This window comes from Nilaparvata lugens, chromosome 1 (genome assembly GCF_014356525.2).
Source record: "Nilaparvata lugens isolate BPH chromosome 1, ASM1435652v1, whole genome shotgun sequence".
NCBI classification, from domain to species: Eukaryota; Metazoa; Arthropoda; class Insecta; order Hemiptera; family Delphacidae; genus Nilaparvata; species Nilaparvata lugens.
In genome coordinates, this window is record NC_052504.1 from 35109184 (window position 1) to 35135248 (window position 26065).

Consider the following 26065-nt stretch of genomic DNA (forward strand, 5'->3'; position numbering starts at 1 on the left):
CGGTCTATATACATTTGTGCTTGCAAAATATATTGTAGTTCTGATTTTTAATATATTATTTGGACAGATGAGTAAAGCCCAGAACGAAGTTTTTCATGGAAAATTTCCTGTGCTAAACACAAGATGCTCCAAAAACATCGTTTTTCGGATCATTTTCCAGTTTTCGACTATTTCTGCCAAATCCCGCTATCCGACAGAAAATTTCACTCACGCCTTTATTTTAAATAATAAAATTAAATTATCCAGAGCTCTCTATCTTTAATAAGTAAGTAGTGAGTTGAATTTTTTCAAAAATGAGTAAAATTTTAAGAAAAAAATCAATTTTGATGAATTTTAGTTCTTAATCAACAATATATTTCGATTGCAACCATTTGAATGTATAAATAAAAATTCATTTTTTAAGGATACAACCACACTGAAAGCGGAGCGTGGCGTGGCGTTGAGGAGCGTCGTGAACAATATCATGTTAAGTAATAAGCTGAAACACACTGGAAGTGTCTATTCGCAGAGCGGAGCGGAGCGTCAAACTTTGGAACAAGCTGGTTTGGTTTTTGAAGCGTCTACGAGCGGAGCGTCAAATCGCGAGTGTCCTACTAATGTACATACTAGTGGTCTACTCTTGTACATAATAATGCACTTTACTACATTTTACCACCATCTAGCCCACTAGTAGAATAGAATAGAATTTATTTGTAATCAGGGCCATGCCCTATATACAAAGAGTTGAGTACATAGTATTCGTTTGACACAAAAAAAACATATTAGTTTGACACATATAATTAGGCTATTATTATTTCGAAATTGAGTCCAAGTGTCGGTTTAGCCTGTGGTACTTAAAATTAATGACCTAATTCTAACAGCTTCTACACAAAAATTATATAAATTATTCATTTTTACAACAGTTAAATTTGACAATAGAGCCATAACTTTATCTGAATCCATTACAATATTTCTAATAAGTTTGCCAATGTAACATTTTCTTGCGTCATTATACATGGGGCATATCAGTAAGAAATGTTGTACCGTTTCGTCGGTTCTAAGATTGCAGATTGGACAGAGCTCCCTGCAGTTAATCCAAGTACCCTTCCCCTCAAGAAACAAGTAAAAGCATGTGTCACTGGCTAGTCTCAGTTGGGAAACACAGCGGATTTTTGAAAAAGCCAACTTGAAATTCAGTTGTTCACCTATTAGAAAATTTGGGTTTAAAAATGTGTACCTGGGAAATGAATGAGAATCAAGGGCCCTGCCAACATCTAAATTGAATAAGTTCTCGCTATGCTTATCTACCAAATAAGTATAAAACGTTTTTAGAGTATTCAGTTCTATCCCGTGATCGGTCCACAGGTTGCTCGCTGAGGCATAATGGAATTGACTCCTTACTTGATATAACCAGTTGTATTCGAGTTTGTGTCTCTGACCCTACCATGAGCTAATTCTTGTCTCATAATTTCATAGCATTTTCTTGGGTATCTATTGACTGGCATTTCTAATAGTCGTATTAACCAATTCAGAGCTTTTTGAAAAACTATATTAACCAGTTTAAGGTTACCTGTCTCGATGCGAATCGCCCAGTCAGGAGTACCCTTATAAAGAAATAGCAAGCTCTTGAAAAATTGACACTGGATTTTTCCACTGGCTCCATGCATGACAACCCCCACACTTCAGAGCTATACAATACCCCCGGCAACAAAATAGTGTTAAACATTTTTATTTTACTCTTCCAGGAATCAGACTTGGCCTGAGCTAAAGCATATCTGATAGCTGAACTAATACTTTTCGCCTTAACACACAATGAGGAGCAAAATGAGTTGTAACGACCTGAGCTACAGAATTCAACGCCTAAATATTTATAGGTTTTGACAATTTCTATTTTCTCCTGGCAATAATAAAAGGGCAAATGCTTTTTTCAATTTTCCCTTGTGAAAGGGGATCACTTTTGTTTTTGTAGTATTTACCCTGAGCTGTAAACTCTGACAATAGGCCTCCAGGCATTTCAACTTTTTTCGCATATCTGAAGGGCTATCTGCCAGAATTACAATATCATCAGCGTACTGAAGCATCAGTACATCGAATTGACCATTCATAGTGATACCCTCTAAGCCTTGACTTCTGAAATATCTTTCCATGTCGCATATGTATAATGAGAAAAGCAAAGGACTGACTGAATCTCCCTTTAAGACGCCCCTCTCCACTGGAATGTAACTGTTATTTATTTTCAAAACTGCATGGGTTTCAAACTCTTTCTTTTTATTTATAAAAACAGAGAGCATATCATTCGAATAGCTATTTTTGCTGCTCGGTAAGCTTTTCGTACATTTCTTTTGAACTGAACACAATCAGAATCAAACCAGGGGTTGCTTTTGTTTTGATTACTACTGTGAAAAGTTTTAATGAAGCCCAGCTGTTCAGCGACTATGGTCATAACTGTCAACAGATAAGAGTAGCTGGCATCAATGCTAACGGCATCGACATTATCTTATCCGCAATTGAAAGAGAGCATAGTGCTAGAAAATACTGATTCCTTATCTTTCAACCAGACTAGCTTTTGTGTTCGCATTTCTTCTAAACTATTGAGCGGATTATTAATCAAAAGAAAGCCAGTTTTAACTGTGATGGGCAAGTGATCGGAAGTAAGAATGAAATCTTCCACCCTCATATCAACTATAGAATCGGTAAAAATACTGTTAACCCAGAATAGATCAATTGTACCTTTCCCATTCTCATTAATAAATGTAAATTCACCGTATGAGTCGCTTCTACATCTACCATTGATAACACTGAATAAATTACTCTCCATCACTCTCACTAGTTGTCTTCCTAATCGATTGATAACTTTATCTTTAGAATGCATTTCTGATAAAATATTCTGTGACTCGAAAACTACACTATCTATTGATTTGTTTAATTCTCCGATTCGACAATTGAAGTCACCTCCTATATAAACTGGTATGAATTCAGTATCTGAGATATTTTTACTCAGAAATATCTGAAGTAAGTTGATATCCGCTTGAACCTCATTAGGATTGAAATATATGAGCCCAATAATCGCTGAAAAATCTTGAGATTTTAACTTTACAAGTATGAAACTGTCATTACTCTCAATTACTGAATACACAAAGTAATCTCTAATCAGTAAAATTAGACCCCCGCTTGCTCTACCAGATTGATTATTTCTAGTAGCTTTTTACTGAACTATATTGAATGTTTTAAACCCTTTAATGCTTACTATTTCATTGCTTGCCCATGTTTCACATAATCCTACTATACTTAAGCTATTAAAATAGGCCAGTTGTTGTTTATCTATGCCATACATTTGCGAAACCCCATGACAATTCCAAAAACCTATACAAACATTACTGCTACCTGTTGATGTGAACTCTGAAACCTGGCTACCATGCATTCATGCTTCATCTATACAGTCCGCATTTTTTGATTTGCTTCTTGTCACCCTTCCCGTGTTCAGCCACTGTCGTAGATCCGAGTTTTTTGTGTGTTTGAGTTGGTGGATGCGCGTCGTGTATTGTAGCTGCCGTAGTCACTAGACGCACACTCTCCTCTTCCTCCTCCTCCTGTTCACAAATTATGGACTCCTGCGTGCTGCTTGCTGCTGGTCCTGGAAAACGACCTCCTTGTCTCTGTTGACGGGCAGGCGGTGCAGCTACGGGTGGCGGCGACTCCGAGTTTGAAGACCGAGAATGGTGTGTCTCGTCCAGTAACTGAGTCTTCATTGTTGTCTTTTCTCTGAGTATTTTGTGCCTCTGATGCGTTTCCCAAGCTCTGATTAGATTCTGCTGTCACCCTAACCGTCACTCCATCCAGATTAGAGCCTGCTGAACCCTCCCGATTTGACTCTCGAACAGTGTTTTCATTCTCAAACTTCCTCTGTAATTCTTTGAGTGAGTATGGGCGACCATTGACGACTAGTTTGTCATAATCCATGACGGCATGTTGTCCATCTCCTCTGGCCATCTGCATGTACTGTTTTAATTCTTTGCGAATGTTTCGAATTCTATGAATATAATCTTCTTCAACTCCGATATCAGAGTTTTTGAACATACGCCTTGCTTGTAGTATTTCCATTTTCTTCTTGAAACTGAGGAACTTCACAATAATTGGTCTGCCTTTTCTAGTTCGACGACCGATCCTATGTGCTCGATCAATATCGTACTCGCCTAAGTGAATGTTTAATTTTGTTGCTAAAAGTTCTTTAATGATTGACTCACACATTTCACTCCTCTCACGTTTTTCTTCCGGGATGTTGTAGAAAACCAGGTTTGAGCGCCGTGAGAAACCTTCAAGTCTGTCCACCAGATTCACAAGACGATTGTTCTCCTTATTTAGCCGTTCACAATTTTGCTTGAGATCACTCACTTCGTTATTCAAATCGCAAAAGTTTTCATTTCAGTTTGAAATAGCACTTTTTATTTCTGGAATGTGAGAAATAAGTTTCTCAATACTTTCCAACTTATCGAAAACATCGTCCATTGTCCGTTCTGGCCCCGGGATTCGACTCGACACCGGCGATTGCTAGAAGCAATAGTATCACACACGCCGCGTACACGAAAAAACTCTTACAATTCATAATATTCGATTTTAGTTCACTAGAATGCTTCATAAATACAGCTCCAAACTTTCCGACACGAACACGATACTGTGCGATATCTACCGAGATTATAAGCGATAAGGGAGCTAACAAAAATTCGACTGCTCTGACTCAACTCCTAGCCCACTAGTATATTAATCTAATGTATGCCCAAATTCCCCTGTAATGAGTATTATTTGATTATTCAAAAGAGAACATTCATCTATTGCACTTTGAAATCAAAAGTAAGGCTATTCCAATCCATTTCATTCACAATTCTATGAAATATGGTTACCTTAGTGTTATTTATTTACAATGAAAATGACACTTATGTAATAACATTGGTAGATAAAATAATAATAAGGTAATCCTTGTGCTATTTTTCTTCCAAATTTATAGGTGACAAAGTCCAAGATAAGGTTAGATTTTCACGTGTATAATTTTTATAAAATTTTAGTCCATCATAAACATGAAAACTACTAGTAGTTCGGATAACATTCGATCTCGCTACACTCATTAACATCACTCTTCACACACGCCCGCCTATTCACACATACAAATTGGATTTAGAGTATGATGGTGGAGGACGCTCAGAAATAGAAGCTCTTTATACTTTTGAGCTAGAATGCACGGTTGAAGAGATAAAAATCTGAAACTTGAAATGTGGGACGGAAAAAAATTATCGAATTATAAAAAATACAAAATTTTCAACATGTGATGTATGAAATGAGACCACCTTGGAACGCTGGAAAATGAAAGTTTTTTACACTTTAGAGCTAGGATGCACGGTTAAAGAGATAAAAAATCTGAAACTTGGAATTTCTGACGTGGGGGGGGGGATTATCGAATTCTAAGTTTTTTTAAATTTTTAACATGTGATATATGAAATAAGATCACCTTGGAGCGCTGAAGAAAAAAGGTCCTTTACACTTTTGAGCTCGGAAGCACGGTTGAAAAGATAAAAAATCTGAAACTTGAATTGCGACTTTGAAAAAAAATTCTAATTTCAAAAATTAAAAAATTTTGAACATGTAATACATAAAATTATACCGCTTTGAAGCGCTGAGAAGAATGAGCTCAATTTTAACCTGATCCGATAAATTATTGAAAAGTTAGGTTGATTTTTAGGGTAAAATTTCCGAATAAAAGGCCGCCATCTTGAAACGGGGATGAATTTAAAATTTTTAAATATATACGTTTCTGCGCCTTGTTTCAAAGTACTTGTATACCCAAATTTCATCCAAATCGGCCCATAAATGCGACTGTAACTGCTGTACAAACAAACAGACAAACGCCGATTGACTTGAAACATAGAATTCGCTTCGCTCATTCAATAAATTTTGAATTTAGATGTCTTGAATTGATAAATTAATTAGAGATATTCCACTCAATTATCATTTGTAACGAATAATATTGAGTTATTTAAAAAAAATTGGAACCATTGAAGAAACACAAACTTTTAAACTTGGTAATACATTTTGAATTTAGATTGCTTGAATTGATAAATTAATTGGAAATATTCCACTCAATTATAATTTGTAACTAATAATATTGAGTTATTTAAAAAAAATTGGACCATTGAAGAAACACAAACTTTCAAACTTGGTAATTAATTTTTAATTACAAGTCTTTGTCAAAAGACTTTCTTCAGCAGATATTGGATTCCTCCAATTAGTGACTTGTTTTTTCAAATCAGGCTTCACTCTCATCAAAATATAATCAAAGGTTGAAGTTGACATTCGCATGTAGGCTACTCAAAAAATCGGGACTCATGCTTTCTTAACACATTAAACAGATGGTGGTATTCAACAAATAGTCGACGATTTAAATTAATTTTATTAACCCACTCTGTGCTAGCAGGCTTAGCTAATATCCAATACTTTGAGTAATTATTTTCACAAAGTAATGTCCGTGCAAACTAGACAACGCCATTTTCTAGGCCCTTGACGCTTTACGCTCAGACGCTTCCTGTGTGTATCATGAACGCTCTGACCACGCCACACCACGCTCCACTCCGCTTTCAGTGTGGTTGTACCCTGAGCGTAATTCTGTGCTCTACAACCATCTCATATAGATTTAAAGGTACACCTGATAACAATGCTCCTTGTATTTCGAAAAACACCTAGTTTGTTTCTTTAACCATCATCTCTTACTTAATTGTCCTCAAATTGATATTTTGCAAATGGTATAGGGTTCTCAGAAAATGATGTATCAGAATGACCCGTTAGATGCTCTAAATTTTTCTATTACCAAGTGGAGAGGCGCGCATGAGTAAATTTTTTTGTCAGATGGCTGGATTTGGCGTAAATAACTGAGAACTGGTAAATGAACCGAAAATACGAGGTTTTTGGGGCACTTAGTATTTAGCACAAGGGAATTTTGGAAGTAGAAATTGATTCTGGACTTCTCTCATATATGTAAACAATATATTAAAAATCAGAACTACAATATATTTTGCAACTATATCCCCGTTTTCATTTCTATATTGACTGGACTTGTAATACTTACTTGCACGATGAGAGATGATAGATGCTTGATGGACTCATTTCGCCTTCCTGACTGATCAGATTTGTAACGACCACATCGTACTTGCTGCGCATCATAAAATCATCATCATTCACATCACATTCTTCACCAAAAACTATTCTGCTTGGGTCGATATCATTCACTTCCACAATTCTCTCCACCGCCAGCTTATCATCTTTACATTTAGCAATAAAATAGAGACTACTGTCTTCGTCTTCTTTGAGGCGCATCAGTCCCACAAGTGGAAAAGGACACAAGTCCAAGATGGTGGCTCCAGGACATGCCATTGTTCGAGAATAGATTGCTAAATGATCAAGATATTCGCTGTTGTTGAAAAATTTGATGAACTCCTGAGACACTGGTATCTCTTCATAGTTTGATTTGCTGGGGATGTGATTTTCAATTTCCCACAATTTCACAATCAAAATACCTTTTATTGTTTGCACTTTCAATTGGGCAGAGCTACCAGCTACAACACGCAATTCGCTATGGACAGGGAAGATGGCTTGATCCCAGCAGCAGGTAGCTGCATTCTCGTCGAAGGGGGAAGTGCTGATCTTTATATCTTCGTCAACATGCAGATCGAACCAAACCACAAAGGCATCGAGACTGCCTTCAGTTGTGAATTGTATTTTGTGTAAGTGATGGTCAAATTGTCCATTATAGAAACTTAGCAGCTGATCTGGATCGTTGAAATTGACGAAAAAACATTTGATTGGCTCACAGAGGAGTTTGAATGCATCGGGGAAAGACTGGAGGTTTTCGGAGTCGTAGGGTTCGTGTGAGTTGTTGACGAAGATGAAGGGCGTCTCGATGTTGTGACGGAGGATGGAAGAGAGGGAGCGATGCTGCCGGGCGACATGGACTGACTCGATGGCTGCCAGCCACACAGTCGCCCCGAGTGGCACCACCATGCCGTTCACACGCGGCGACAGGCGCAGCTCCGGCGACAGCTTCTGGTCGTTGCAGATCATGCACACGCCTGGCTTCTCCTCGTCACAGCAACTACTGCACTCTTGTGTCGGCAGTGGGGGAAGTAGGAACCGTCTCCACGCATCATTCAGTGTTTGCAGAACACCCTCTCCGAATAGGCCAGCATCCATGATCTCCGTTACCACCAATGACACCCTGTAAATGTCAATAGCTCTTTAAAATTCGGCATTCAGTCACGCTTAGCTTACAGATATAGGTATAGTAATGGCTATCAGCTGTATATATGAATCATAAATTAAATTTGCCATTTGCATAAAGAACCCGACCCTACCAGCATAGCTTGTAGGAGACATACATTTTAAATCAGCCACAAGCCAATGCTCCTAGTTCAGTGATTACATTGAAGAAGAGCAACAACTATTCTGACACTAACGGTGGATTGCAAAGACATATTCTAATTACTGGCTAAAGATAGACAGCTGCTAAACATGACTTGCAAAAATAACGTTTCGAGGTAGAAGATGACTAGACTATGAAGTGAGGTCCACGTTATAATGATTAGCATTCGTGCTGCTATCCTTGTCTATCGTTTGACAAAGCAGTTAGTACTTTCCTTTTCTAGTTCCGCAACGCTTCCAGATCGTTTTTTAACAAGTGTTTTTAACAAACCAGATCGTTTACACCCATAGCATTACTATGAATACGTTGAATTGCTTTGAAAGTGTCTTCTTCTGAGATGTAATGGAAATGAAATTTATCAGTAATTGGTATATCTAAGTTTGTAACCTGTTCTTCAAGATCATTGATATGATTAGCAATGACAACTTCGTCACGTTGGTTAGAGTGTGAAACGAAATGGTCATTTTTATTGTCCAATGGTAAGTCAATTTGGGGATTCTATTTCTGTTTGCCAAGCCCGAATTCTTTTATTCCATGCCAAAGTGATTTAGAGTCTTGTCTATTGTTTGTCATCAACGAATTCAAGAACCTAATCTTTGAGTTCCGTGATTCCTGTTTAACTCTATTTCTAAGGCTCCTATACTCTACCAAACTGTCCTAATCAAATGTATTTTTAAATTTTCTATGTGCTTTGTCTCTACGTCCCATCATCTTGAGTATGTCTTCAGTCATCCACGGTACTCGTCGTTTTCTATTAATTCTCCTTGTCACATAAGGTGCATGTTTGTCATACAAAGTTTAAGTCCAATTCTCAAAAGTCTTGATCATGTCATCAACTGAGGGTAATGCTTTACCTGAGGTAGTTGATCCCTACATCGGTAGGGATGGGTAGGGAAGTATTTTTTTAAAGGAAGCCCTGTGATTGATTGAAATCAATTGATTGAAATAAATTTCATCATATATAAGAAATTCCACAGCTATCAAATATATAATACATTTTCAATAAAAATAAAAATAAATTTCATTCCAATTCAATTCTATAATTCCATTTTCTAATTTTATTCTACTTCATTTCGGATTTCTAATTTTAAATCTCCTCTTTTCTATCAATTCATAATCTACACCTTTCCTTATCCATAACCCACTCAAATTTGAAATCTCCCACATGTAACCCATAATAGCCCACCAACTAATCCCATAATGCTCCTTCAATCAGTGCGCCTCCGTTCGTCTATGCTCTATGGTCTACACAACTTCTCTACCGCGTCTCTGTGGTCACGACCGTTGGAATGTTCAAATCTGCACCACTTCACTTCCTGGTTGATTGACAAAGGGGGCCCAGCCCCCGAAAATTCTCGTTTAAATGTAAGTTTTTAATCTATCCGTGTCATGTGTATCCTGCTTATATATATATAAATCGCGGATGGATGAATATGGTAAATTATCAACCGGGTACATCCGATAAGCAGTTTCACTTACTTTCTGACGTTTCGTCATTATCTCAAATGATATGTATATCATTATCTCAAATGATATATATATATATATATATAGGATACACACGACACGGATAGATTAAAAACTTACATTTAAACGAGAATTTTCGGGGGCTGCCCTCCCTCCCATAGCCCCCTCCATAGATGTCAAGATGAAAGAATTGGCTTTTATTTGGGTGCTTGGAGCTGCTTCCAGTCCTGGTCTCAACAGACAGCAATAGTACCATAGCTATCAACTCTACGCAAACTGTTTAATTAAATTGAAATAAATTTCATATAATAAATTTCACAGCTATCAAATATATATCAAATTTTCAATAAAAATGAAAAATAAATTTCATTCAAGTTCAATTCTACAACTCTTTTCTCCAATTTTAGTCTAATCCTTTTTTGATTTCTAATTTTAAATCTCCTCTTTTCTATCAATTCATAAGCTACACCTTTCCTCATTCATAACCCACTCAAATCTTAAATCTCCCGTTTGTAACCGCCCCCTAAATACCCCACAATGTCCCCTGAATCTGTACCCTTTTTCTCTCCATCCGTCTGCACCGCGTAATCTGTGGTCTCTGCTGCTACTATTGACTCTCTGTGCGTACTCTGTGGTCACGACCGTTGGATTTCAAACTGTACCACGCACTGCTCGGTTGAACTCAGTTCCCGAAAATTTCCGTTTCTAATGTAAGTTTTCAAGTGTTTCCAATCTATTTATGTCTTGTGTCTCCTGTTTTATGTGCTATATATATATATATATATATATATATATATATATATTATATATATATATATATATATATAATCATATCATCAAGAGCACTTTAACTTGTTACTTTTCAACTGCAACCAGCGTTGCCAACCCCTATCTAGATAAATATGCAGAAAAGTACATTTCAATTTCATTGTATTTCCTCATCCAATTTATTGGATCGAACTTCTAATAGTCTAATTTCAAAATATGTTCTGTTGCTCAATTTAATATAACATTTTTTAAAATTATTTAACCGTTATTAAGTGCTGATTAAAGACGTATTGACTTCTCTGATTGATTCTCCTCAGTTATGAGTACCCTAACCATAGCATGTTCAATTGTTCAATAGCTGTTAATATATTATGAGTTTCGAGTTGCAATATCACTAGCAGTGTTTAAGATTTGAAATATCACTAAATACTCGTATAAATAATTATGGTTATGGGTTTTGTGTTTTCTTTTTCAATTGCATAAATGTTTATTAAATCCATCAAGTAGTACTATGGCTAGAATAATGGCTCTTCCACAGTTTATATTCAATGTTATGCTTTCTAATATTTTTTGACAGACTATTGGCTGTCAATCAATAAAACAAACTATTTGAATATTATATAGACCTAATCCATTTTCATGAGAATTTCATTATATTTCTACAAATAGATATGAAAACTTCCTACTTATAGATATGAGATATAAGATCATTTTTGTCAATGGAACAGAATATACCATAATATCGTGACATATTTCAAAAGTGTATTGGTAATTTTTCAGAGATTCAGCTTTCACGTTACGTTACCTGGTCCCTGTTTCATGAAATTTATAAGTCACGTAATACAGGAAAATCAATATTCCAATTACATGCTCAATATAGCAGATAAAATCAGCTGTTCCCGTATTACAGGAATTCTAAGTTTTTATGAAACAGGGGCCAGCTTGCATTCTTACTAGCATTTATCTACTATTTACTGTTTCGTTTTAAAACTATAAAATCGGGGCACCGAGCTTCGCTCGTTATTTATTTGTTGACTTTTGATAAACCAAACACAATTCTTTAAAATGATTGGGGAAGGACTAGCAGACACAGCCCAAAACTGTTTCCTCCCCGAATTTTGATTAATACACTATAAATAGTCCAGAAATGTTATGTTCCATACACTTGAATTCAGGTTCAATTTTCTTTTCAAAAATTTGAAAACAAAAAATGTATAATTTAGATTATTTACAAACCAGATTGAATAACAAAATAACACTCACTAATCACTTAAAATTGTCAAATAATGATTAACTTTGAAAATAATTATGATATACTCTAGTTCAGGAGGATTATCATGACGTCATGTCAACAAATCAGATTATGTTGATCAAGTCGATTAAATTGTCTAGTTAGATAAAATTTCTCGCCGATTGATTATGATTACACAGCTGGAAATAATTCTGTCTTTCTCCCACACAGGCACACGCATCTTCTGTTATCGAGAGACGACGAAATTATCATCTGTTTTCCAAGGATGAATTATCCTTTTAATGTCGTTCAGCAAGTTTTCCCAAGGATGAGACCTATATTATACCTATATTATAATTTTTATATCATAAACCTACTATGTTCCAAAGTTCGTGAAAATCGTTGGAGCCGTTTTCGAGATCCGTTGAACATAAATAACCAGATATAAAAATAACCAAATATATAATATACAGAAATTGCTCGCTTAATATAATAGGATTGGGATTATAAAAAATTATATCGAAGAGAGAGAGATTATATCGAAGTTAGTAATCATGAAAATATGCTTTAATAATTAAGGGCGAGCTATTTTATTTATAATCTCATATGAGTTCCATTATAAAATTCAAATATTTGTAATCTTAATGGCGGCGGCGGGAAAAAAGTTCCAATGACCAAACTGTGGTTCTCCCAAAAGAATTTATTAAAGAAGTTATTGTAAGCTTTCCTCTTAAGCTGTTTTCACGGATAAAATAATTTCAAATGGAGAATAAAATTGAAAATACATTTCTGGGTTGATATTTACTTATACTTATCTCACATTAGTTTTACAGTAAGAATGAACTTTATAGCTTGGTTCAAGAACTCAATTACAAGAGTATATTTTTAAGAGAAATGTGCGGTTTTGAAGATTATCAGTTTAAATAAGCATACAACCAATTTATAAATGTCAATTATATACCATATTGGAAAAGCTGTCGAACAAGCTACAGTGGAGAGCATTTGCCACTTAAAATTTTGTTAGGGTTATTGCATACTCTAGTTGACTCTTTCATAACAGAGAATATGGTTAACTGAAAATTAAACCATGGAAATTCAGACTTGGAAGTTGCTAAACTACAAATTAATTATGCTGAGGGTTGTGAGAAATGATCTACAAAGATTAATATAATGTGACAGTGAGAAAAATAAACATGCCTTATCTGAGCCTGACTGATGGCTCATCATTCATGTTGGTTAAGTGGAAGAGGGGGCTCTTATTTCCTCAACTTCGCCCACATCACTTCTTATAATGTTATAAATATTAATGCTAATATAAGATATTTATTATCTATCTATCATTTGAATCGTGAACCAGAAGTAGGTGATTTTACATACCTTTTGTCATGAAGGTGCTCCAAAAAGAGTTTTCTTGAGTGTGAATGGAAAAGTTTCATCGTTACAAAAAGATTTCTGCGCTGGATGTTTTTGGCAATTTTTATCATGGTGAAGTTTTCTTCACATGCAAATACCGGCCCTGCTCCACTTGTTTCATAACACAGCTCACTAGCAATCAGGCTGCAAGCAAAGTAATATGACCAATCATTTTATAATATTGAATAGCCTAGTTAGTTAGCAAGTTAGAAATATAATGAATTTACCAAGTTAGTACTTCAGTTTATTTTTATGTGATAATAGCAGATCACTTCACTAATATAGAAGCCTCACAGAGCACCTTTCTCTTACTTGGAAAAATCCAAATTAATTCACTTTGGCTGGAGCGTAATTTTAGGTAAGTGATGTCATTCCATTGAGGAAGTTCACTGAGAATGCACTTCCATTGTGAAAAAATTATATTCATTCACTTTGAATGGAGCGTACTTTTAATGATGAAGTGCTTTCCACTGGAAAAGCATTAAAAATCAAGAACTTGAACTCGTGTTTAGAAGTATGATCTACAGTGATCCAGTTGGAATTTCCTCTGAAAAGTATTTCTAACTGAGCCCCCATCAGCATCAGATTTTAGAAACAGAATGCATCGAAAAGGCTATCTCATTTTCTCTTGAAAAGTTATTTTTCAAACATTGTGAAATTATGATACAATATACAAGATAATCTAAATTCATTATATATCTATGACAATCCAATCAAATTTACTTTCATAACTGAAATAATGTAATACAATCAAATTTACTTTCATAACTGAAATAATGTAATACAATAACTAAGTTCTACAATTGTTTCAACCATGCTTTTTTTTAATGGATGGAGTGTGCGAAATGAAACGGTGAACAGTATCTATTCAATATGTGATTGTGTCTACTGCAATCTGAACCAGATTTTTTGAACTGGATTATGTAATAAGAGGGACAACAACTCATAAACAAAGCCGTATTTACCTGAGGAGGCCACTTCCAGTTCCAATGTCTAGTACACGACAGAATCCCTGTTTGATTTTCTTGGTGATTGCTTCTCTGTAGGCTTCATTGCGATGACTGTCATTCAGCATTCTGAAGTGCCAGCGATCCACCATGGCACTCTTACACATTTCAAGATTTCTCTCACTTTCCACACATTCTGTTGGTGACATGGAGCAGGCCTTTTTAAAGTAGAAATGAGCTTTTGCGAAATCACCCGCCCTGTCAAATGAAATTTCAATTATTAATAAGACAGAGTATTATAATTGAATCCTCTAATAAATTATTTGCATACAGTAAAAAATATTACTATACATGCATGCATGCATACAAGATATCAAATCTAAAACACACCCATATCAAACTGATGTTCTCATCCATACTTCAGAGTACCTATATGAATGTGCTTTAATTTGTGTTTTTAATTTTTCGTGAATATTTCTTACAATTTGGGAGCGGTTCTCCTCGCAATCGATACCAACTTCTCTAATATTCAGTTATGAACTTCTAAAACACTTTGCAGCCCAATCTTAATTGTAGGAATAATCAAGAATCAAGTCCCATTAGTTACCCACAAGCCTGGTACTTTAGATAATACAGTAATTTATGTGGCCACGATGATACTAGCAAAAATCTTGCATAAATCACAATTTTATTTCACATAATTGATGAAAGCATCTTTTTGCTAATTCGATAATAGGGAAGAAATTAATGAACATTTCATGTATTATTATTACTTGACAACTTAATTAATAATTGACAATAAATCATACAGTAATTGAGTAAAATTCAAAATTTTCAACATGTGATGTATGAGATAAGACCGTCTTAGAACGCTGGAAATTAAAAGTCTCTTACACTTTTGAGCTAGGATGCACGGTTGCAGATGAAACATCTGCGGTTGCAGATGAAAAATCGGAAACTTGAAATTTGGGACTTACTTAATATAATACCGCTTTGAAGCGCTGAGAAGAATGAGCCCAATTTGAACCTGATCCGATTCATTATTGAAAAGTTAGGTTGATTTTTAGGGTAAAATTTCCGAATAAAATGCCGCCATCTTGAAACGGGGATGATTTTACAAATTTTTAATATATACGTTTCTAAGCCTTGTTTCAAAGTACTTGTATACCAAGTTTCAAGTATACGAACATTTCATCCAAATCGGTACATAAATGCGACTGTAACTGCGGTACAAACAAACAAACAGACACACGCCGATTGACTTGAAACATCGCTCATTCAAAAATAATATTGGCAAAAAATAATACAGTTATTTAGTGAATGAGAGTTCAATAATATTATTAGTATTTGATTTTTATTTATTGTTATCTATTATTTTTTTATTTGAGATTTGTTTCAGCTTGTGTGTGTATCGGAGTTGTAAAATTGAGTCATTTGATTTATTTAATATTTTTGTCATTTGAAAAAGTATTCTTATTAATTTCTATTTGTTATTCTTATTTCAATAAGTTTGTATAACTGAAATATGTGTAACACTGGTTCGCCTCCAAATGGTGCACATTGGTTAAAGCTAAATGGACTAGCTAATGGCGGTCAGACAGACTTGTTCTCCTCACCAAAAACTATACCTATCTCAAAGAAATTGGAGATATACAGTGTATAATATGTAGGCATTCGAGACTCATGAGCTTTTTATATGTTGTGTATCCGTCATACGCTAAATAAATAAATTTCTATTTCTGTAAATAACAAGAGAGTTATTCTCTTGGTTTTTATTTGACTTACCTACATTTATTCCATGTATCATCTTCATGTATACTCTGTAAAAATATTTAGTTTTTTGTTTGTTTTGAATGAATGTAGTGTTGTTATGCAATGGGTCTTGCAAGACCCAGCAAAACATTGTTACTCAATCAATACTGTATAACTTATTTCAGAATCTCCATGTAAACCATATTAGCCAAATAGTTAGATGGCCTACAAATTAATGTACTCGAACAAAAGATGAAGATGAAATAGTTGAATGAACACTCAAGCACAAATTGATATGAATAAGAAATTAGAACAAATAATGGAAAAGATTGTGTAGCATATTGTGTACCTATAGTGGAATTCGCCCAAGTGGTTTATAACGAATCTGTTGTCAGGGTAGACTTGAAGCGCTAGGTCATAGCCTCTGAACAAATCTTTAAATTTCTTTTGATCGGCTAAGACCTCCCCCCATTCACCTGCAAAAATATAAAGAAAACAATCATACAATATTGTTTTGAAGCTTGATGATGATGATAGATGATAAGAGAAACGATAATTTATTAGTAAAACAATGCACAGGATAGATATGTTTTTTTATAATATTACAAATTAAATTATTTCATTTATCATTGTTGATACATGTCATAGGCCATTCAGAATAGCATTGACAATATTGTCATACATACAATTCACATTGGATGGCAAATCGTTCATGTACATCAGAAAGAGCAAAGGACCTAAAATTGACCATGTTGTACACATAATAATATATAGGAAGTGGGCACGTGACACAAAACCTTTATTCACTAACAGTTTTATATTGGTGAAGCTTATTGTTGGTGGGGGGGGGGGAATCACTTAGGAGCTCATTACGCTGTCATATAAGGAGTGTCCCACGAAAGGTGAATCAGCCCAAGATTTACAATAAAAAATAGCCAGTAAAATATTCTCATATCGACCTTCGTTTTCGAGATAATAGATGTTTTGATATTTTTGAAAAACGTCGATAACTTGAAATCTATCAGTCAAAATCCAACTCTAAGGATGCGGTTGATAAGAGGAAGAAATTTCCATCACATTTCATTATAATTGAAGATACTTAAAATGTTGTCAAAAATCCACTTTATTTAAATGAAAATTAATATTATACAGGAGCATGCTTTCGTGTGTGCTCACAAATCATCAGCTAATCTTTCTGTGGGTACATTGGATGGCAAATCGTTCATGTACATCAGAAAGATCAAAGGACCTAAAATTGACCATGTTGTACTCTAATGGGGTAAGATAAGATAATAATTATTAAGATAATATCGGGGCACCGAGCTTTGCTCGTTATTTTCATTTATTGGTAAACAGAACACAATTCTCTAAAATGATCGTGTTTATATTTCACAGTTTAAATTTCGTGAAAATCGTTAGAGCCGTTTTCGAGATCCGTTAAACATAAATAACCAGATATAAAAATAGCCATATATAAAAATAACCAGATATATAAATACAGGAATTGCTCGCTTAATATAATAGGACTACACCTTTCATCAGCTGATGATGTGTGAGCACACACGAAAGCATGCTCCTGTGAAATATTAATTTTTATTTAAATAAAGTGGATTTTTGACAACATTTTAAGTCTATTCAATTATGGAAAAGTTCCACAACATCAACATTCTCGCTACACATTTAATATAATTTGATTGTTCCTTTGTTTGACGTTTTTAAACTTCTTATGAGCGTTCAAACTGGCTTTGAACTCAACGATTCTACTATTTCCAAATTGGAGCGCGCATAAAAAGTTGAAAACGTTAAACAAGGTAGCAAATTATAAAAAAAAATATTAATTGACATTTCTTTCTCTTTCAAATCATATCCTTAGAATTTTGACTGATAGTTTTCTATTTATTGACGTTTTTCAAAAATATAGATAAATCTCGAAAACTATGGTCGACATAAGAAACTTTTACTGGACATTTTTGTTGCAAATTTCATGTAGAATCTATGGTCTTTGCCTGTTACAACTTTTATGGGACACTCTGTATTATGATCATAAATTAGAGAATAGATATTTGATCGTTTATGTAGTTATAAAATATTTGATAGTCATGACACGAATAGTAGTTTATCAAGCCTTTGATAAAAGTTGTTCAAATATCCATGAGACTATTATAGGATGTCTACTGGGAAAAAGCTATGAGGTGTTTTTGAAAAGCTACCTTTCAAATATTGAATGATATCCTGATTTTCTAATGTGTTCTATGAACTTGGCATCTTGATATAATTAGCCTACAAAAATTTGGAAGAAAATATAAAATTGTAGACGCTTCTTGAGGTTACACATTGTATCTCGTGAATTGGTTTAGCATTCTAATCGGGTGGTTTCCTTAAACACTTGTGAGTGGTTTTAAGCAGAGAAAGCTATTTCAAAAAACACAAATGAATAAGTCCGGGATGATCTTATCAGGTGACCTTGGGGGACTAAGAAACATCTCCAAAACAACAAATTATTTTTCCAGGAGAAACTTGTCCGAAATCCTTCATTATCAGAAATAGATCTTAGCCAGCACTGTTCTTGTAATTAATATTGCAACCTTATACAGATGAAAATTGATATATTTAATCAAAACTTTTCTTACCATTGTGGTAAATATCGAGGTTTGAGGTCTCCGAGAGTTAAGGGCTATCCAAGGCAGCGACTCACTCCTGATCAGCATTATTTAATGCGCATGCTCACGAATAGTGCGCTTGTCTTATGATCATACAAATGACTGTGTAAAAGGACCCTCAAGGTAATACGGGGAAGTCCCACCTAGCCTGAATATTTATTTTAGCAATCAATGGGCCTCACGGTTCTTGAAGGTGCCCATCCGAAATACCTAATTCATTTTCATTCCGACTAAGGTAGGCGCACACAGATCGTTATCGGACGGACGGCACGCATCGGACGATTAGATTTGATGCACTGTTTTCAATTGGAGTGCGCATACCAATACGCTTCGTATAGGTTTGCGCACACCATTCAAAACAATGCATCAAATCTAATCGTCCGATCCGTCCGATGCGTGCCGTCCGTCCGATGAGGATCTGTGTGCGCCTACCTTGAACAAAACACTTGGAATTAAGATGTGCGCCACATTAATAATATGACTAACAAACAGGTTTGACTCATAACTATAGTGGGAATTACTTTATAACGTCAGTGGAAATGAAAAGATCACAGAGTTACTGTTTCTCTATTACCACCACCTTAATTTCTTCTAAAGTAAATAGTACAGTTACTACATTACCCAAATCAAGGCCATTGACTGTCACGCTTTGATTGGCTACCTCGATCACGTGGTACAAATCCGCCATTAAGATTCCAAACAAACTTAATAGTCCTATCTTATTGCCTTGGAAATTTGGAGCTTATCACTACTTTTACCGATTGGAAACATATTTAAAACTTCCTATGTGTTTCGTATAACTTTTTTGAAGGAAAATTGATTATACTTTAATATATCAATAACACTAATAACGCTTGAAAAATCAATTTTTCTTCCCTCGGGCTCCTCATTGAACATTTCCAGAGCTTTCGCGGACCACTTTTTGGAAAGCACTGATCTATACTCTGTCCAAACAGGCATGAGATCTGAAGGATTAGGCCGACCCTCCTACTACTCACACACACAAGCGCAGTCTCCTTTTGTGTGTGACAGTTAAAGGGACGGTCTGTCTACCTGTATACTAGGTAGTATACATGTATATCAATGGCGCAGGTAGGACGGGCGTGTGTGCCTGCGCGTGGGAGAGCGAGGGTCGGCTCAATCTTTCAGGGCTCATGGCAGTTTGGACAGACTATAGATGGATACGATATGCAGAAAGATAGATTTCAATTTCATTGTATTTCTTCATCCAATAAATTGGATCAAACTTCTAATAATCTAATTTCAAAATATTCTTGTGGCTCAATTGGATATGACATTTTATGAAATTAATATATAAATAACGGATAAAAAAATATTTTCAAGCTTTTTCCCCGCCACTGCCATAAAGATTCCAAATATTTATATATTTCATATTGCAGCTTATTTTATAGTGTATTATAAGTAAAATCGCTCGCCTTTATTTATTAAAGCATATTTCCGTGATTACTTCCATATAATCTCTTTCAAGTTTTTTATATATTCCTAATATAGTTTTAAAACTTAAAATAGCCAGTAATGTAACCTGAAAGCTGAATCTCCAAAAAATTACTAATAAACTTTTGAAATATATTTCATGATATTGTAATATATTGTTCCATTGCAGGCAAAAAATGATCAAGTTCTCAATAATTATATTTGTAGAAATTTGAATAAACATGTCAGCAATTGAAAAAGAAAACACAAAACTCATAAACATTACCTATTTTATATAAACATTATTTATATATTCAGTGATATTTAAAATCTGCTGAAGTGATAATTTGATACCACTGCTATTGCCATATAATCACGGTTGAATATTTCATGAAATGTTATTTATATCCAATTGAGCCACACAAATAAAATTTTGAAATTAGATTATTGGAAGGTCAAACCAATAAATTAGATGAGGAAATAAAATTGAAATCTATCTTTCTGAATATTCATCTAGATCAGTGGTTTCCAAAAAACGGTCCGCGAGGAGCCCGAGGGAAGTGAAATTTGTATTTTAAGCCTTGTTATTGTTATTTAAATCAACTTTATTGGTGTCTATTAAAGTATCATCAATTTTCCTTCAAAAAAGTTATACCAAACTCATAGGAAGTTATAAATACAGTCGAACCTCTCTATAACGAACCTCTACTTAACGAAATCCTCTATACAACGAATTATTACCTGGTCCCATGACATTTTCTGAAAGAAAGGTCAATAGACTAAAAATAATGGCAATTCATGTAGGAAGAAGATAGGGTGGTAGACAGTCAATAGAGGGTGAAACACAAGTCGGGAATTGAATTCCAAGAACTTGTCATTATTGTAGACCAGCTGAGCTCTTCCCAGCTGAGCTTCTGTAGTAAGTTTGAACATTTTCTGTTCATAAGTTCTCGATAAAGCGCAAAAAAACGCAGATTTTGGGCGTATCTTTGGCGTTATTTCAAATTCCTTCTAACACAACATTATTTCACCCTATCTGAGCTTCTGTACTAAATTTGAAAAAAAATCTGTTCATTTGTTCTTGATAAATCTGAGAAAAAGCAAAAAACGCTGGAAAAACGCAGATTTTGGGCGTATCTTTGGACATTTTTCCAAATCCGTTCTTAGTGCGCCTCTAAAGGGCCAACTGAACATACCTACCAAATTTGAACGTTTTTGTTCCGGTAGATTTTTAGTTCTGCAAGTGAGTGAGTCAGTCAGTGAGTGAGCCATTTCGCTCTTATATATGATGATCTTATGTAACACTACTGACACCCTGAGTTGGAGAACTCGCTCATAAACAACATCGATGCATTTCTTCCTGTGGGGTTTCATAAAGAATAAGGTTTATGTTCCGCCTCTACCAGACAACCTTAATGACCTTCGGAATCGGATCTCACGAAAACGGGCCTCCCCCCGGATTTTAGAAAAATACCTTCAATTTGGTGTGATTTCAAGCAATTTCTACTTGAAAAACTACATCCTAATAATTAAGTTTTTTATGTTCAGTGGGCTACTCATTATTTCATAGAAAATATCATACGCCTATGATTTTTTCATCCTAATAATTAAGTTTTTTATGTTCAGTGGGCTACTCATTATTTCATAGAAAATATCATACGCCTATGATTTTTTATATTATATAACAAAAAGAATGGAAACAGAATTTTATTAGTCATTCAATTGTTTAAAAAAATCAAGACCCCTATGGGTCTTTAAACCTATGATTTTCATGATTTTTACTCATGTGCAAAAAATATATTGGGGGGATATATCCATATGTTCTCAGATATTACGGGAGATGCATTCTCCTACCCCGGTGGAAACTACTCTTCAATCATAACTGGGACATGTTGTGGTTACCATAGGTACTAAAAAAAGGTGCTGGAGCATTGTTTAAGGGAACTACGTTTCAATACGGGAGCCCGAGAGCCGGGCTGGCTAAACCTGCGGATCAAAGTTGCTCTCGACCAAGAGATGACCGGCGGCTAAACCCGATCTCAGCAAACCGATTTTTTAGCCGAGACCAAAGTTGAACTAGACCAACGTTGCGCCAGGGTTAGCCAGCCCCGATCTCTCTCAGCTATCGCCCCGAAGTATTTTTGTAACAAAATGACACCTATCTCAATAATGAAAGTAATTTCGATAAATATTTATGTAATTTCAAAGTTGTATATTTAGGCTACAACTAAGCACCATGAATAACAATAACAATTAGGGGCGATTGCTGAGATCGGGTCTGGCTAACCCCGGTGCAACGTTGGTCTAGCGCAACTATGGTCTCGGCCAAAAAATCGGTTTGCTGAGATCAAGTTTAGCCGCTGGTCATCTCTTGGTCGAGAGCAACTTTGATCCACGGGTTTAGCCAGACCGACGCTCAAGTTTAGCCAGACCGCAACTGGAGGAATCCACAGGGAATAATTGCCGCAATGTTGGCAACAGCCATCTCGAATGCTACTTTGGCTCTCACACGCTGTCTTTGCGTATTGCTTTTGCACTCACTCACACTCCCATTATTCGTTTCTTTCTTGTTTTTTCTTCTTCCTCAGTCTCTCTCTATCTCTCAATAATATGCCCTAATAAGGGAGAGAGAGAGTGTGATGTTGGCAAAAGGTCTTGACTTGGCCTTTACCTACAAGACATGTGTGTATGTCTTTTAGGTGTTAACCTAGCTTAACCTACACTTTTTAGGCAACATATGGAGGTAACTAATTCAAATTTAAAATGTATCAATTATAATACTTACGTAATGCTGTAGCAAAAACTGCCACCATATCGTTTTTTAAATCTGGCATTAGTTTTAGAGCAACTAGTAGATGAGCACATGCTCGACCTATGTTTCCTTCCGATGTGTAAAAACCAAACTTTTCAATTGAATCTAGTGCTATGTAATAATTTTTATCTCGCTTATTCAAATTGATTAGACCATTTAAACTATTCATTTTGATTAGGGTAATACTGTTTAGGGCCTGAACAATAAAATAAATATTATTCTATTCTACCATAACTTAATTCTATAAATAATTATTAATACAGTAATTATTACTGAATTCACTGCAAGCTACACTTTAGAAAAAAAAACTTTTAGAAACGCAAATACATTTTTAAAGTTTTGTTGATTGATTTAAAATCAAAACCTGAAAGCCTCATAACCATAACCTCACTTGCACTACTTGCTGTTTGCACGGATTGCGACAAACTGTGTCGCCGACAAAGCGGGTCATTTTTTTCGACCGCTACTGTCGCATCATGAGTTATAGATTCTGTGATCAATAAATTGTACTTTATCAATATCATATAGACTTTGACAAGGCAGAAAATCGGTTGTATAAACTGACGTGTGCCTCGTGATTTGAATCTTAAATTTTTGTTCATGATGTTGAACAATTGTAAATCCTCTCAAATGTAGCTCAAGCTACCAGCACAAGAAAAACATAGCAATGATAGATCTCAAATAATTCACTGCAACAAAGTAGGCTAGTCTAAAATCAACAAAAACGTTGAGTCAATTACTCCATTCTATCTATAGTGAGGTCCACATTATAATGGCAGTGGAGAAAGATGAAGGAACAACGTTGACTTCACATTGTCATCAATTTATGATATCTACTTCATGGAAGAAAGAAGACCATTTCTTGGTTTTCTTTCTTTCATGATCTATTCCTTTCTGCCCTCTATATCGTGAATTATAAACTTTGAGTAATGAGACTGTTTGTGCTACAGTCTACAGTGTTCGAGATTGTGCTACATCATTTCATCAGAACTGCATCATTGTGATAGTCCAGTCGAGGAAAAGGTTATAGAGGGAAAAGTTTGGAAGACAATTTTTGACCCCACAGTTCTTTTCAGGGTAGTAAGGAGATAAACATATCAAAAATCACCACCCCTACCCACTGTGCTAAGGAGGTGGGGGTGGTTTAAAGGTAGGTACCATTTTTTGGTTTCTCGCATAAAACTAAAAAACTGTGTATCCTAAGGACTTGAATATAATGTAATAGATTAAAGCTTACATTGTTTCCTACAATATTCATTCTACAACTTTTTTATATCTTCTCTAGTTTTCGAGATATCCGTTCTTGAAGGTGTGATATTTTTGAAAAAATCACGTTTGCCACCAGTTTTTTTCTAGTTTTGCTCTTATAATTCTTAAAAAATTGATGGGAAAAATCCATGCAAATTATGAGCTTATAGAGCATTAAATTCTCTTGAATTTGATGTATAATTTCACGCTTTTACGAATTTCCCTACACCTTTTACAGCAGTTTTAGTGTTGAGTGTGAAATCTCCATTTTCGCAACAATAGACCAATTGACAAAGGAATTTGAAGGTAATGTTTTAAACAAAATTTTTGACTTTGCAGCTTTGTTGAGACTGATTGGGAGGAGAACATATCAAAAGTCCCCATTCCTAACTCAGTGCTAAGGGGATGAGGGTGGTTAAAAGTTGCATTTTTCAGCGTTTTGCTTCCATAGCTTGAATATATAGCTATATATATATATATATATATATATATATATATATATATAGCTTGAGAACAATGCGTTCAACCGACATAACTAACAATTCAAAAGATGAATCTTGATAAATTCTCTACACTTTTTGTTCAGTAGAATTTTATCAGTGATATTCCCAACATTTCCCGAGATATTCACACTTGAAAGTGTGTAATTGTTAAAATAGCAGGCTTTCATCCAATGTTTTGCTCTTTCAGGGCTTATAACTCTTTAATAATGCTGCTTGCGTTTAAAATAATTAAGTCAAATATATTGTAAATTGTCAACCTTCAGCATACAATTTGGTACACAATGCATACCATGCAGCCGCTCTCCTAACTTTAAAATTCCTTGGAGACCAAAATACGATCTTCCGACTAGCCTACTTTTGACAATTGGAAAAATAATTTCAATTATTTGTGAGAAACTTTCTCGCTTCCACCACCTACTTATCTTTTGAACCAAAAAATTGTTTCTAGCATGTCGAAAATTTCATGTTTTCTGCTCGAAATGTCTTGACATTGACGAACATAATCATTAATTAGAAAATAACTATATGTCGGATAAAAATGATCCCGACACCAATAGAAAGGATACATTCTCCCCGTTAATTTGATATAAAATTATAACGCATTACGACGCCCCATGATTCTGAAAGAAGTGATATTAAAAAAAAAACAATCCTCGCAATGTTTCCAATTTTATCATAAAAGTTTAATTCCCTTTTAATCCTTCAACCCCTAAAGCTTTTTTAGTACTAATAGGATATCGGGGATGATATTCTACATCCAATTCTGACGTTGAATTGGAAATTTGAGAAAGTCGCAATTTTACATGATTTGGCAACCCTGTAATTTCTTCGAATGGAGGGCCAAGTCTCAACTTATTTCACACAAACTATATAGTACCCTTTTTTGAACTATAAGGCTGGTCACACACCGATAAGCCAAGACAAGACTAGTCACGTTTAGTCACAATACTTCAAATAGTTGCTTATGGAGTCATGTCTAATTGCAATGACTAATCAGTGTGTGTTGCATCATAAGCAGCAATGTTAAGTATTGTGACTAAACGCGACTAGTGTGGTTTTGATTAATTGGTGTATGACCAGTGGCGGTTCTAGACATAAAAAACTGGGTAGGCAAAACTTATCATACTGTAGGTCTATTCATAGACCTAGGGTAGGGCTACTTAAGTAATTCATGTAAAAAAGACGTCAAAGCATATAGGTATTAAATGAAGATGTATTAATAAATATAAAAATTGTTAATACTCATATTAATTGTTCAATTCGACACTATTTTGCTAATAGGCCAACCATAATTTTGCTGTTTTAATCATTCTTTCAAATAATATTTCAATTTGATAGGCTATTTATTTGGAATATCGAAGGAAATTTCTGAAATAAATACACATTTTAG

General features: G+C 34.9%; 1 protein-coding gene across 4 annotated transcripts in view; it reads right to left on the minus strand.

Moving 5' to 3' along the window:
- LOC111051610 (protein arginine N-methyltransferase 9) overlaps positions 1-26065 on the minus strand; it is a 58239-nt gene that overhangs the window by 10854 nt on the left and 21320 nt on the right. Inside the window, exons 1-6 of one of the 4 annotated variants that reach the window (XM_039420204.1) lie at positions 23198-23258; positions 22898-23120; positions 16368-16494; positions 14285-14524; positions 13284-13463; positions 7091-8236 (exon numbers count right to left, since the gene is read on the minus strand). In XM_039420204.1, coding sequence (XP_039276138.1) covers positions 7091-8236; positions 13284-13463; positions 14285-14524; positions 16368-16494; positions 22898-23093 — 1889 coding nt within the window. In that variant the 5' untranslated portion in view covers positions 23094-23120; positions 23198-23258. Of the gene's footprint in view, positions 1-7090; positions 8237-13283; positions 13464-14284; positions 14525-16367; positions 16495-22897; positions 23333-26065 lie in introns of those variants that run through there. The other 3 variants (XM_039420213.1, XM_039420198.1, XM_039420208.1) reach the window with 3 other exon arrangements.